This window comes from Neophocaena asiaeorientalis, unplaced genomic scaffold, assembly GCF_003031525.2.
Source record: "Neophocaena asiaeorientalis asiaeorientalis breed wild unplaced genomic scaffold, Neophocaena_asiaeorientalis_V1.1 scaffold216, whole genome shotgun sequence".
Lineage (NCBI taxonomy): Eukaryota > Metazoa > Chordata > Mammalia > Artiodactyla > Phocoenidae > Neophocaena > Neophocaena asiaeorientalis.
The window spans coordinates 924,839-938,729 of NW_020175825.1; the positions used below are offsets into that span (position 1 = coordinate 924,839).

Sequence of the window (13,891 nt, forward strand, 5' to 3'; positions counted from 1 at the left end):
ACTGGATAACTGCCAGGACTTTTCTGGTATTCTGCTTCAGAAAACCATCTAAAGAAATGTAAGAAGCAGCTATAATCTGAACACCCCAAAAGAATATGCAAAATTGCAATAAAGACAAATACCAAGAGAAGTGTTCTGAGATCTCTGCATTAAAAGTCATAATATTCTTGCTAATAATAACTAATAACTACTCAGGTGAATAAATGTTTACAAAGAGGTGGTCAACAAATTCTAATGAAAAGAGTAAGAGATGATGGGGGAGTGGGATGAATTGGGAGATTGGGATTGACATATATACACTATTGATACTATGTATAAAATAGATAACTAATGAGAACATACTGTATAGCACAGGGAACTTTACTCAGTGCTTGGTAGTGACCTAAATGGGAAGGAAAACCAAAAAAGAGGGGATATATGTATACATACGACTGATTCACTTTGCTGTACAGCAAGAAACTAACACAACATTGTTAAGCAACTATACTCCAATAAAAATTAAAAATAAAAAAAAGAGATAATGGAGAAAAATACTTCTTTAATTATTATTAACATTATATAGCCAGGGGCAGATGGTGTAACATAATAATGGCACAAATAAACATGCCACTTAAAAGTAAATATTTTAAAACTGGAAATTTAATAATTATGAAAAACTGTAAGAAAAAATTTTATAACTAGAAGTAATGAGAAAAAATGGAAACAATAGCATTTACGTGCTAGTTTTGACTAGGGAGAATAACTTAAGAAAGATGGTTAACATTAAAACAGGACTCTTCACAGAAGACATCCCAATTTTTCTATGCTAATAAAATTTCTTTTTTATTATTTATTTATTTATTTAATTTTTGGCTGCATTGGGTCTTTTGTTGCTGCCCGCGGGTTTTTCTCCAGTTGCAGTGAGTGGGGGGCTACTCTTCGTTGTGGTGTGCAGGCTTCTCACTGGGTGGCTTCTCTTGTTGCGGAGCATGGGATCTAGGCGCGCGGGCTCAGTAGCTGTGGCTCACGGGCTCTAGAGAGCAGGGTCAGTAGTTGTGGCGCACAGGTTTAGTTGCTCCATGGCATGTGGGATCTTCCCGGACCAGGGCTCGAACCTGTGTCCCCTGAATTGGCAGGTGGATTCCTAACCACTGCGCCACCAGGGAAGCCCTAATAGAATTTCTTATATCAGAATAACTCAGAGTATGTGGCTTATTAAATACAACTATAATTTATATGTAAATAGTTAAAATAAATATGCTCCTTTATCTATGATTTAAAAACTTCTACTATTAATTGGGTTTCCTAGAATGATCCAATCAGGAATATTGTGTTCTATACATGACATTATTTTCCCTCTGCAAGTGAATGACCTTATATATAATGTCCTTTATAGTTTCTTTATATCAGATCCTACTAGGAATATGGTGTCTTCCTTGAGTTACAGCACAAAAATTATTCCAAAATATGTAGATTTTATATACAAGTATTTAACACCCTGAATGACAAATTAGTTTCTTAGCATAAGATGCTCTGCCAGACAATTAGCAGCCCTGGAAGAAATAAGTTCCTTTATAAAGAGAGCCAAGCAACCAGGTCTTAAGGCAGAATTTTTGGGTCAGGCATGGTGGCTTATTAAAGTATCTCAGACAGACGGCATCTATTAGGACAAAGTGATTCTCAAAAACTCATATACAATTATAAATAAGCATCATAAAGAACTTCGTGGGCAAATTTTGCCTTAAAAAACACCATTTTTCACCTAGTCACGTATACTAGCCATCTTCCAGTTCTCCACTTACTTCCAGAACTCACCCATCCCTCAAACAGCTCAGACCATTCTCTTGTTAAAACATAAATCAGATCATGGCATTAACCTCATCATACTATTTCCCTATCATCCCTATTTGTCTTGACCCCATAGTCTATCACTCTTTCTCTCCTCACTATAAGTACATTAGACTTCTTCTAGGTCCTCCAAAACAATTTGTTCCTGCCTTGAGGCCTTTGCAGCACATGTTAGTCACTCTGCCTGGAATACGTGGCCCTGAAATTTTCATTAACTGGCTCCTTCGTGTGATTCGGGTCTCAATTAAAACATCACCTTATCAAAGGTGATTTCCTTTGATGGTGATTTCACTTACTCTAGAACAGCCCTCTGAGCCAGTGTCTATCATATCACATCACCCTAATTTGGTGTTTTCATATCACCTAAATGCCTGACATTATCCTGTTTTCTAATTTGCTTACTTTGCTTGTTGTCACTACTATATTAGCTCCAAGAGAACAAAGAACTTGTCTGTCCTGTTTATTACAGAATCTCTAGGGCCCAGCACAATACCTACAGAGCCACTTAACATAATTGAGTAAGTAAATTACTTTAACCAGAATTTTCTCAAACCATAAGCTCTAGTCTCTGACCTAGAGTATATTCATATAAATTTGTGGCAGGATACTGTTTGTAAAGTTTTATGAATAAGATGAAACTGTGCACTTTCCATTGGTATGATAATTAGTTACTTTGGGTTACACAATTCAGTCTGGAAGTAGAAGCTAAGCTTGGCACTTTCCTGGTTTTACAACTGTGAGAACTGAAGTCAGAAAGTAAAATATAAGTATTAATAAACATTTAATAATGAAAAAAATTAATGAAAAAACTATATGTCAAAAAAATCCAAGGAACAGTTTAAATCTCAAGGTACATACAGGACTATTAACAATTGTCATAAACAGCATGTAATCAAGAAACATTTGTTTAATGGATCATAAGATCTTGATTACATAATTATAGTTCAGTAGATGTAAAGCAGAACCTATATTTTGTTTTAATGCAATACATTTTTGTTTAACTTTTTATATTAGATTCACAGTCTTCATATTTAGCCTTGTAAGCAAAGCCTTTACTTTCCTAGTGAAGTAAATTTTCAATATAGCTCTTTGTTGCATTTTACCGGTTATATATATTATCTCCACAGGAGACAATGATCTCAGGTAAAAAAATTTGATCAGCATTTTCCCACTTTACAGAGATGCAACATATGGAAGTGAAAATATCAGCAGCAGAAATCATCTATAGACTGCTCAATTATGTTTCTATTCCTGTAGGTACATGAAAATAGCAAGCATCACTATCAAGATGTGGGGGAAAAAAAAATCGGGTTGTCAGCTTAACAGAAATTATGCAGGTTTAAATTCTATGCTGTACAATGTCCATTATCTATCTATATTAGCTCCTTTCTAATGCTCTAAGGCTTTTTAAATCATTAAGAAAGAAAAATATTTAATCCCCTTTTCCATAAATCCAAGTTGTTATCAATACTTTGGACAGGAAGCAAGCATATTCAGCTTTTTTACATTGCTTTTTCAAATGTATCATCTCAAATGGAAAGTAGGGGTCAGTAATAGCCACATTCTAGTATATCATCAATCTGTCACTGGAATTCAGTTCCATGTCCAGAGAATAAATGACAGTAGAATACTGAAGAATGGATTAAGTCCAGTTGATACAGAGTTACCATGAATGAAGTAATGAGAAAAAAGAACTATGATAACAACATACAGAATATCCAGTACATTTGTTTCAAAATCACAGTATAGCAGGTAACAGTAAGAAGCAATAATGCTAACAGACTAATCTAAAACTAAAAAGTTCAGAACCAAGTTACATAATGAATAGATATTTTAGATAGTACTATAGTAAAAGGGATGTCTAAATCTGTATTACTGATGTTTAGATACAGGTCTACTATTAACAAAGTAATACAATAAAACGTAATAAAAATATCACAGATGCTAACTTCTCTTTACTGAACATGTAACCTTGGACAAATCACTAATCTTCCTGGATGGGTTTCCTCATTTGCAAAAATGAAGGTAATAATGCTGCCTTCAATAATTATATCTCTTAACATTACAGTGAGGGCTCAACAAGATAATGAATATGAAAGAATCTTACAAAGTCTAAAACCCTACAAAAATAGTAGCTATATTGTGGGGAAGGAAAAGCTAAATTTACCTTTATATGTTCTAAAACAGCAGTGGCAACATTTGTATGGAGATCAATAAGTCTTTTTTTTTCAAGGAGTTCTGGCAAAGAACTACAAGTATCAAAAAATTGAAAATTAACCATTAAATTCTCTAAGGAAATGACATAAATTTTAATAAAACACACACCTGGTTGCTTCCTCTGAGGATACTTGGAACAGTAAAACAGGGACAAAATTACATGTTAAACTATCAACTGAACTTAATCTCTAGGCTTGAACACATACAGTATTTACCACTTTAATACAGTTGAAATGCTTCTTATTTTAAAATAACCTGCCTCCCAAATATCATTATTCTACCATTTAACTTTCTGATTCCAAAATTTGGAGGTTTAGAATAAAATCAGATTAATGTGAAATTTCTAAAACACGAAACGCTCTCTCCTTGATGGCATTTAAAGTATGAAAAAGATACTGCTTAAACTTTAGCTAATAAAGTAATAGCAGCAATGATAAAATTAACAATAACTCACCTTACTTTATCAGCGATACTATCTCGGTGGCAAAATTACCCCCATTATACAATTCTAACTAGTAAAAGGAACAAATGATCTGCTATATGAAAAGGAGGGAACTTAAATCAGCTTGAACATATTAAAAACACAATTTAGTTCTTTAGTCTAAAGGTATATGCTATTACTATTATTTCCTATCATGAAAAATATTAATCAATTTTTTAACCTCCAAAATAAATTCTTATCAACAGAAAGATTTCAAAGAGGATAAACTGCCTACTTACCTAACGGCTGATGTTAACTTAGCAGTATTGTCAGACAGCATACTTATGGCTCCTTCATCTTCCCCTTCTAGTCCCTGGAAGGAAAAAAAGGTCCCAGTAACTACTCAGAAATCCCAAGCCCAAGCATGAAAATCAATATATTCCTAAGATCACTGATAAACAGTAAGATTCTGGTCACCCAGGATAATAATTCTTCCCTTCTAAGGAGCAAGCATCTGCATTTTTGACAGTTATAGAAAAGTTCTAGTCACCACCAATCTAATGAGTGGTTGGATGACTAAAAAAAGGACCAGCTGGCATTTTCAGATAAAGAAATAGGCCCAGAGACTTCCCTGGTGGCACAGTGGTTAAGAATCCACCTGCCTATGCAGGGGACACGGGTTCAAGCCCTGGTCCAGGAAGATCCCACATGCCGTGAAGCAACTAAGCCCATGCGCCACAACTACTGAGCCTGAGCTCTAGAGCCCGCAAGCCACAACTACTGAACCCACGTGCCATGACTACTGAAGCCCATGCGCCTAGAGCCCGTGTTCCATAACAAGAGAAGCCACCACAATGAGAAGCCCGTGCGCCGCAACAGAGTAGTCCCTGCTCGCCGTAACTAGAGAAAGCCCATGCACAGCCAAAAATAAATAAATTTATTAAAAAAAAGAAAAAAGAAAAGAGACGTAGGCCCAGAGACTTGCCACAGGTCACACAGTAATAAACAGTACAGCTCAAATTTGAAGCTAGATCAAAAATATAGTAAAATGAGCAGCACTGGAACATGTATCTCTAAAATATACTCACACATATTTTTTCAAATCATAAATTCATATTATTTTTTTTAAAGAGTCCACTCTTCTCCTTAGAACTTAGATTTCTTTTTAAAAAAGATCTTTTATGTAAGTTGGGAATATATTTTTTTTGTTATTAAAGCAATGAATGGCCTTGAATTTTTGTAAGGAAAAAAAGTTAACTTCTTTCCCCCTCCAGATGTCCTTCTGCTTCCCTATATTTCCAAGAAAGTAAACAGAATCTTACCATAATGCTTTTAAGTCGTTTAACCTCATCTTCCTGTGCTCTGTAAGACTCCAGTTCTTGCTGAACTGATTCTGCAACTTCTGGGAATGGACTGAAACAGTATTGCACAAGAGGAACTATAAGTATGAGATTAGAAGATTGATTTTTGTGTGAATTTTGAAATATATACAATGAGGATTTATTATTATTTCAAATGTATTCATTTAGATTTGAATGTATATTATATATAACACAGGCAGAAAACATTTAGGATAAATACTACTATATATCCTTGTGATATCTATTTACATTGTAAATACTATTTCTTTAAAATGCGTAATACTTATATATATAAACAAATTTAAATTTTATTTCTATTCTTTTCATTAACTGTATCATTTTCTCTTCACCTATACACTATTAGAAAAAATAAAAAGATATTTAAGTGACTGAAAAACAAAGTAAGAGAAACCACAGTATATCAAACATCAATTAAATATTACCAGGCAAATTAACATATAGTGTCAAAGGGTCCATGTAACTACAAAGATGTACTAAAAAATATTACATGCTGTGAAAAAAACTGTAACTGTGAAAAAAATCTTTTAATTCTGTAAATTCAATATCTAGACCACCACTGGTAAAAATAGAACATGGGCCCAGTTTTTGTTTGTTTGTTTTGTTTTTATTAATTTTTACTGGAGTATAGTTGCTTTACAATGTTGTGTTGGTTTCTGCTGCATAACAAAGTGAATCAGCTATATGTATACATATATCCCCATATCCCTTCCCTCTCGCATCTCCCTCCCACCCTCCCTATCCCACCCCTCTAGGTGGTCACAAAGCACGGAGCTGATCTCCCTGTGCTATAACATGAGTATTTTTCATCTACAGCCTTAGGGGAGGCCAGCTTTTTCTCCTTTAAGAAAGAAATGGTCACGTCCCCCTTCCTCCACGCTGACACTTGATAACACTTCACCAATGATCAGCACAGAAATGACAAAAGCTCCTGAAAGGATTTTGAGAAACACAGTCCAGTTTTACATGACAACTGCAGGCCCTAACAGAGGTCCAGCAGTCTATGTTGTCAGAAAACAGCAGTGAGCAGGTAAAATGTGCTGGTTGAACTAAATGATCCTTAAAATCTCTAGTGTCTTTAGGTCTCAGGGCTAACAGACGATAATAACTGCTTGTATTTATTGAGTGCTGACTGTATGACAAACACTATGCTAAGAATCTGTCTCTATTGTCTCATTTAATTCTGACCACAGTCTTGGTGGGGTACATATACACTACTGACAGCTAAGGCCAGGGACTTTAGAATCTGCCAGAACTGGTTTTTATGCCTGGTTTTACCAATGAAAGCTGGATGATTTGGGGCAAGTTACTTTACATTATGTCAATCTTCACAACAACCTGAAATAGGACGATAGGTAGAAGTATCATCCCACATTTCACTGATGAGGAAAATGAAGCTCAGAGAGATTTAAGTAGCTTGTTTAACTCTATGCTGTCTCCCAGCATCTGTGCCCACATTGCTATTGCAGCATGACATTCAGGGTGAGGGCTATTCCTACCTAACAAACAAAAAATTAAAGTTCTTACTATTCAACTGACCTCTTAAGTTGTTCCTAAACATATGGTCTAAAGAAAATATTCAAAATTTCCATATATGAATAAAGAAATTGTTTTCTTAAGCTTTTGTTTTTCTATTAGGGAATGTGAAATTTAAAATTAACTTTAATATATCCTGCATCCTCTATAAATAATGTAAATTCTTATACTTTACCATTCTAAAAGGAAATGTAGACTATATATAGGATTCCAAAGAGAAGAAAATAAGTTAAAATAAATTATAACAGTACCCAAAATTGCATTAGTCAGAGAGAGAAAGATAGTGACTTTTCATTGCAGAGAAACTACAATTCTTTGTTATAGCAATGTGATTTTCCAGTGTTTAAAAAAAAAGGTTATAAATAAAAAAAGATAAAGCATACAAAAAAACCAATTGTATTGAACCAAGTCTATATCCTACTTCTCTTTAAACATAAATGAGACCAAAAAGAACAGCCATATCAGGGAGATATACATATATATATATAGACAGATAGATACAGTAACTGTTGAAATAGTCCAGATTATAATAAATAACATTGTATTTCCATAATTGTTGATGAGCAACATTCTTTTTCTCTCAGAGGAATGATTTTTTTGTTTGTTTTTTAGAATGATTCCTCTAGCCATAATGACCACTAGACAACTTTTATAGCAGTTACTAAGCTCATGAAGTACCTCAACTTTAAGGGGTCATAGCAACACATGGGATCTGCATATCTACCTATAATAAATCACATGGCAAATTGTTAAAATTTTTTCACCTATTATTTCTAATGTACTTTGAATAAATCTTGTTTTCAGGCTTAGGTATTTTCTCCACAGATATCTAAAATTGGGTTTGTATGAAGGCAAACATGGAACAAAAAAGGAAAATCACACCTTCATGTTTCCCTATCACAAAAACCAATTTTAATGAAAGGTAGAAATGGTGCTGCAGAGGGTCAATGCGGATAGAAATGAAATTCAGAAAGACTATCTGTAAAATCTATAAAATCATATGGTGTGAACTTATTGAAAAGGGAAGTGGCTCCCACAAAACAACTAACAAAAGCAACATAAGAACTAGGAAATTAAACAATAAAGACAGAGCTCCATAGACTATTTAATTACAGTTCTTATTCATGGTGTAGATGAACCACTGTGACCTATTTTGATTTTTTTTTTTATAAACCCATTAAGTCATATGACATCTGCATATCTTTTTAGGGGGTGAATCTTTTACTTATTGTTTTTCTTATTTACCTTCCTTTATGTTTCTGCCAAAATTTATCAACTGGAGTTAAATCATAAGACTTCTTGTTTTTTCTCTTTGGTCTAGCACCAGCTGGGGAATTCTCCACTCCTGAAGACTCTTCCAAATTAACTCTGTTCAAGTGGAAATCCTAGGAAAAAGTAATTCTGTTTTAAATAAGTTTTCTGAATTTAAGAACATTGCCTACAATAAGAAATATAACACAGATTCTTACTGCCTTTTCTACTATTTCCAAGGACAAAATACAGATCTGAAACTAAAAGACCTCCTTCCAATGTTTCGTTACATAAAGGTACCTTTAATTGTTTATGTATTTTAATTTAGTAGTAGATACATATGATTACAATTTCAAAAAGCCCATAAAACTATGTTTAGGTTCTTGTGTATCCTTCTACAAAAATATTTTTGTATATGTCAGCAAACATATCCTTTAAATTTTAAAGAATGGGATTACATTATACATACTTTGTACTTTACTCTTCTCATTTAATAATGTATCAATATTTTGAGCTCTTCCTGTATTTGAATATGCATATCTACCTCATTTTTATCATGTCTACATAGTAGACAAATATTTGGCTACATTTATTTGACCATGTCTCTTGATGCTTAATTGTTTCCAGTAACAAACATAACCTTAAATGTAATTTTTAAACTCTTAGAGAGTCTTAACAGTCTGACCTGTTACTTGATGGATTGCATTTAAAAAAAAAATTACAACAGAAGCTACAATAATAATAGCACTCCCTTTCAAATAAATGCTAAGAGCCAGTCATACTAATAGCTGCTAAGCTTTTCTGCGTAGACATAATTTTACTCACGTGAGGCTTGATTTTTTTGCCCTTTCTCAAAAAACAAACATACAAAAAAACAAAAGTGAGCTATCTTTTCTATTCTTTCTCCCTCCTTCTTGCATTAGACTTGTGGGTTCCTTTATGTAATAGCAGTATTTTATGGTTCAACTCTACTCTGAAGAATAGTGAGCTAGAGATAAAATATGGATATCAATAAGCAAAAGAATGACGAGCAAAAGAAATTATCTAGCATGACTGTGATACAATCATCTTCGTTCAAAGATATAAGTTCTTAGTGATTAAACTTCTAGGTCTTAGCAAATTAAATGTACTGAATATAATTTAATTTCCTCTTGACAGGAAAAGGTCATTAATACTGAGATTGGATCCTTAGACCATACCCTGTAACTTTCTCAAATAAATCCTTTACAATAGCTTACTTCCTTGTCATTTTCCCCCATGACATAAAAAAAAAGAGTGCAAAATATATAGATGTCTAACTGCCAGTAGAATAACAAGCCTCTTGACAAAGAAGAGTGTACTATATTGTATTTCAACCTGTTAGTATTATGTCTTTCCTATGGGCTCCTTATATTATCATAGGATAAACATAACATAATATAACCCTATTTAATCCCTTTTCCCATCCCATACCTTAACCTCACCTTGGCACAGCAAATCATCCATACAGGAAGAAAGTACAATAAACAGGTGTTAACAGCTACATCTGAGAAGAACCTTTGTTTTTAAAAGTTATCTAACAAAACAAAGATACTGAAGAAAAGAAACATTTTTAAATAGTTAAGCTTTATTAACTAGAATTTCTAGTGAAGTACTATTTCCGTGGTGATGACACACAGCTCATTCAAAACACAAGTAACTTGTTAGCAAAATTACTGCTCTAAAAATAGGACAGCATGTTAATACCTAAGTATTGATGGAATACTTAAAACACAAAATGATAAAGGAATCAAAGATGTTAAGAGTTTTCAGAAATAACATAATAGTGGCAAGAAACATTCCCCTTGTTTGCACTAATAGCCAGGCAAATAAGGAAAAGTAATTTCAGTTTTGAAAATTGGGAAATCAGAACATTCTGTGCTGTACTCAATCATGTTAAAGGAACTGAAGACATGGGTATAGAAGACAACAGAATTAGTTTTCACATGGTAAAGTCTAATCTATTTCCACTGATATTCACACTTTCCTGACTTAGAAAACTGGACAACGGTGTGCCAAATCACCAGATATAAGTAAATCCCACTGGGAAAACATGGGTAAGTCTTCAGCAGTCTTGTTTGCCTTCCATGAGTTAAAGCAGACCAGGGGAGGCAGATAGAGCTAATATTAACAAAGTTACATTTGGGTAATATAGGTTAACACCTATTTATGCAGAGCTAAGATTTATATTCACATGAGAAAAAAAGCCAAGCAAAGTAAAAGTAACTTTTATTTTGGCAAGGAATTGCGCCAAATCTAATTAAGTCTCTAGATCTATCAATTTACAGGAAATACTGGAAAAAGAGAAATAATGTCAAATTGTACCCCACAAAGATACAATCAACCAAATGCAGAAATGTCATATATCTTTAAGAAAACGAGTTCTTCTAAAATGTTTTTCTAATAACCTTTTAAAAGTATATATTAACTTGGAAATGACCTCCTTTTCTCTTCTTGAGTGGCAAGAACAAAATAAACTTTACTAAAGTCCTTATGTAATTAGTACAAATTCTGATTTAATATTTTAAATAATGAGAGTCAGTAGCAGAGGGCCAAAGGCACAAACAAGGGCACCTAAGATTCAAAAAAACAAAGGCCAACTAAAGGACAAGACACGGCAATGAAATAATGTCCACCCTTTGCCTAAAACTACTCATTGCAGTTGAACAATCAAATCTACAGCCCCTGCAACCAAGACATGACAAAAAGGAATCATGACTTTCTAATTACTAATTTTGCTTCTTATATCCTGAGAAAAGGAAAGGGACACTGCAAAGTTTTTCATAAGAAGAGTGTATCTGCGATGTTAAAGGACAACAATCACCTTTCTGACACACAGAGAGGCTGTGTGAATTTTCACAGCAGTTTCCAGGGCCTGATATATAAATATTATCAATGTTCTGGATTTTCAGGCAAAGATATTTAATATAAAAAGCAAGCTCCAATTTCAAGTTAAACTTGAAACTCCCATCTACAACTTTTACTCCATCTTGTGGAGATGGAGGGTATAACTATTAAGAATTTTGAAAGCTCGGAAGAAACCTCAAAAGCTACAGTTTTAACAATCAACAAAAAATGGCTTGCTTACAGTTGGTTATGATATCTCAGTTGTAGTTTTTTCACATCTAGAAACTGTATTAAAATTAATGAAAGGATTAACTCAATATAAGCTGTATAGGTTGTTATAACCAATTTTCTAAGAGACTATATTCACAAGACCTAAATATTTTAATAATAATGTTACTGAGAAAAGACGGCTTAAAGGGTAATACGGAATCTGAGAACCTCGCCTAAGAAAGAAAGTTAACTAGAGATGGGCATTGCTCTATTATTTATAACAAAAAATAAAAACACCAATAATCCAAATGTCCACAGGAATCCACTATTGTAACCTCCATGCAAGCAGGGATCATGTCTCCTTTGTTTACCTTGTATCCCAGTGACCAGCAGTGTCTGGTACAGAGGAGGCACTTAATAAATATTTGTTGAATTGAATTCCTTGGAAACACATGGTTTCCAACTTTTTATTCTGGGAAGTGAAGATGATTAGAACAAAGCCCCCCAAACCCCTACCATATACTTTTACTGTCTTGTATTTTTAAAATAATATTTTAACTTCAAATAGTAGAAAATAAAAATTAGTGTATCTCACAAGGATACAAGGTCAGTTGTAAAAACTCATTTCATATTACTTATTATTCTCATTTCACTCTGCAATAGTAAAAACCTCAAAATCAGTATTAGCCTTGTCTAGTTTTGGGGAATGTCTGCCATAACTTGTGTTTCCCAATTTCTCTCCTGACAATGGGGACTCAGCATATTCCTTTACATTGCAATTACCTGTACACACATCTTATCGCCTGCACTCAAAGCATCATGTACTTTAATTTCCTCTAGGAACCCTTCAAGTTTAGGAATTAGAAAGGATCCCAGTATCTCGATGCGCTATATGGCCTCCACACACCACTGGCAGGAGTGAAGAGGTGACCCCTGATCTGTATGCTCTTACTAAGACCCTTGCTCCCACCCAACAGGCAGGGACCCACCAACCAAATCTAATTTGAGACTATCAAAACTAACTCATCATGCCACCCCTTTTCAGATTCCATCTCTCTTTCTTACTGGATTCCTGAAACCATTCTGCCTACCCTCTGGAACTCGTACTCAGCAAAATCTCCTATTCTGAACATCTACTCTCAACTTCCACTGAACACTTTCTTGCTCTAGTTGAACACCAACTGGCTAACTCCTGTAGCCTTCTCAGACCACAACCTCTTTTTTTTTTTTTATTACACACATCTCAAACCACTGGACCCAGGATTGGGTTAGGTGTCTTCCTTGTTACTCCCAGACTCTTCACTTGTCCTCTTCCCTAAAACAACTCCAGCTTTGAAACTCCCATCATCAGCCTATAACCGTAATTCTTAATCAGAGACAATTTTACCCCTCTCTACCCCATGGGAATATTTGACAATGAAGACATTTTGGTTGTCCAGAACTAAGGGTTGCTACTGGTATCTAGAGAGTAGAGGTCAGGGATGCTGCTAAACATCCTACAATACACAGGAAAGCCCCCTACAGCAAAGAATTATCAGGCCCAAAATGTCAATAATGCCAAGGTTGAGAAATCCTGGTCTGTAGTCATCCTGGTCACTAATGCCTCATACAGACCTGCAGGACACTCTTATCTCCACAACCAACTCTTCTCTTTCGATCATTCCCCAATAGGGAATACACAAACATGCTGTACTTTTTCTCGCTTAAAAATCTTTTTTTGATTTCACATCCCCTTCCAGCAGTCACCCCTTTTCTCAGCTCTCCTATACAGCAAAACTCTTTCAAGGTTTGTCTATATTCTCTCACCTATGCCACTTCTTCCAATCTCTTATACCTACTTCAGTGTTTAACCCCTACACTACAGAAGCCAATTTTAATTTATATTTATAATATATTTATAATATATTTTTATAATTATAAAAAATATATTTTTTATATTTTTAATATATTTTATATTATAAAATATTTATAATATTTATCTTTATTAGAGTACAATTGCTTTACAATGGTGTGTCAGTTTCTGCTTTATAACAAAGTGAATCAATTATACATATACATATGCCCCCGTATCTCTTCCCTGTTGCATCTCCCTCTCTCCCACTCTCCCTATCCCACCCCTCCAGGTGATCACAAAGCACGGAGCTGATCTCCCTGTGCTATGCGGCTGCTTCCCACTAGCTATCTA

The 13,891-nt window shown here is 34.3% G+C and overlaps 1 protein-coding gene across 2 annotated transcripts in view; it reads right to left on the reverse strand.

The window, feature by feature from the left end:
• The window catches only part of SCFD1 (sec1 family domain containing 1), a 127,262-nt gene that overhangs the window by 65,405 nt on the left and 47,966 nt on the right, over positions 1-13,891 (reverse strand). For both annotated transcript variants that reach the window (XM_024732666.1, XM_024732667.1), the window contains exons 11-14: positions 8,626-8,765; positions 5,788-5,878; positions 4,765-4,838; positions 3,995-4,076 (exon numbers count right to left, since the gene is read on the reverse strand). In XM_024732666.1, the coding sequence (XP_024588434.1) occupies positions 3,995-4,076; positions 4,765-4,838; positions 5,788-5,878; positions 8,626-8,765 (387 nt within the window). The remainder of the gene's footprint in view (positions 1-3,994; positions 4,077-4,764; positions 4,839-5,787; positions 5,879-8,625; positions 8,766-13,891) is intronic.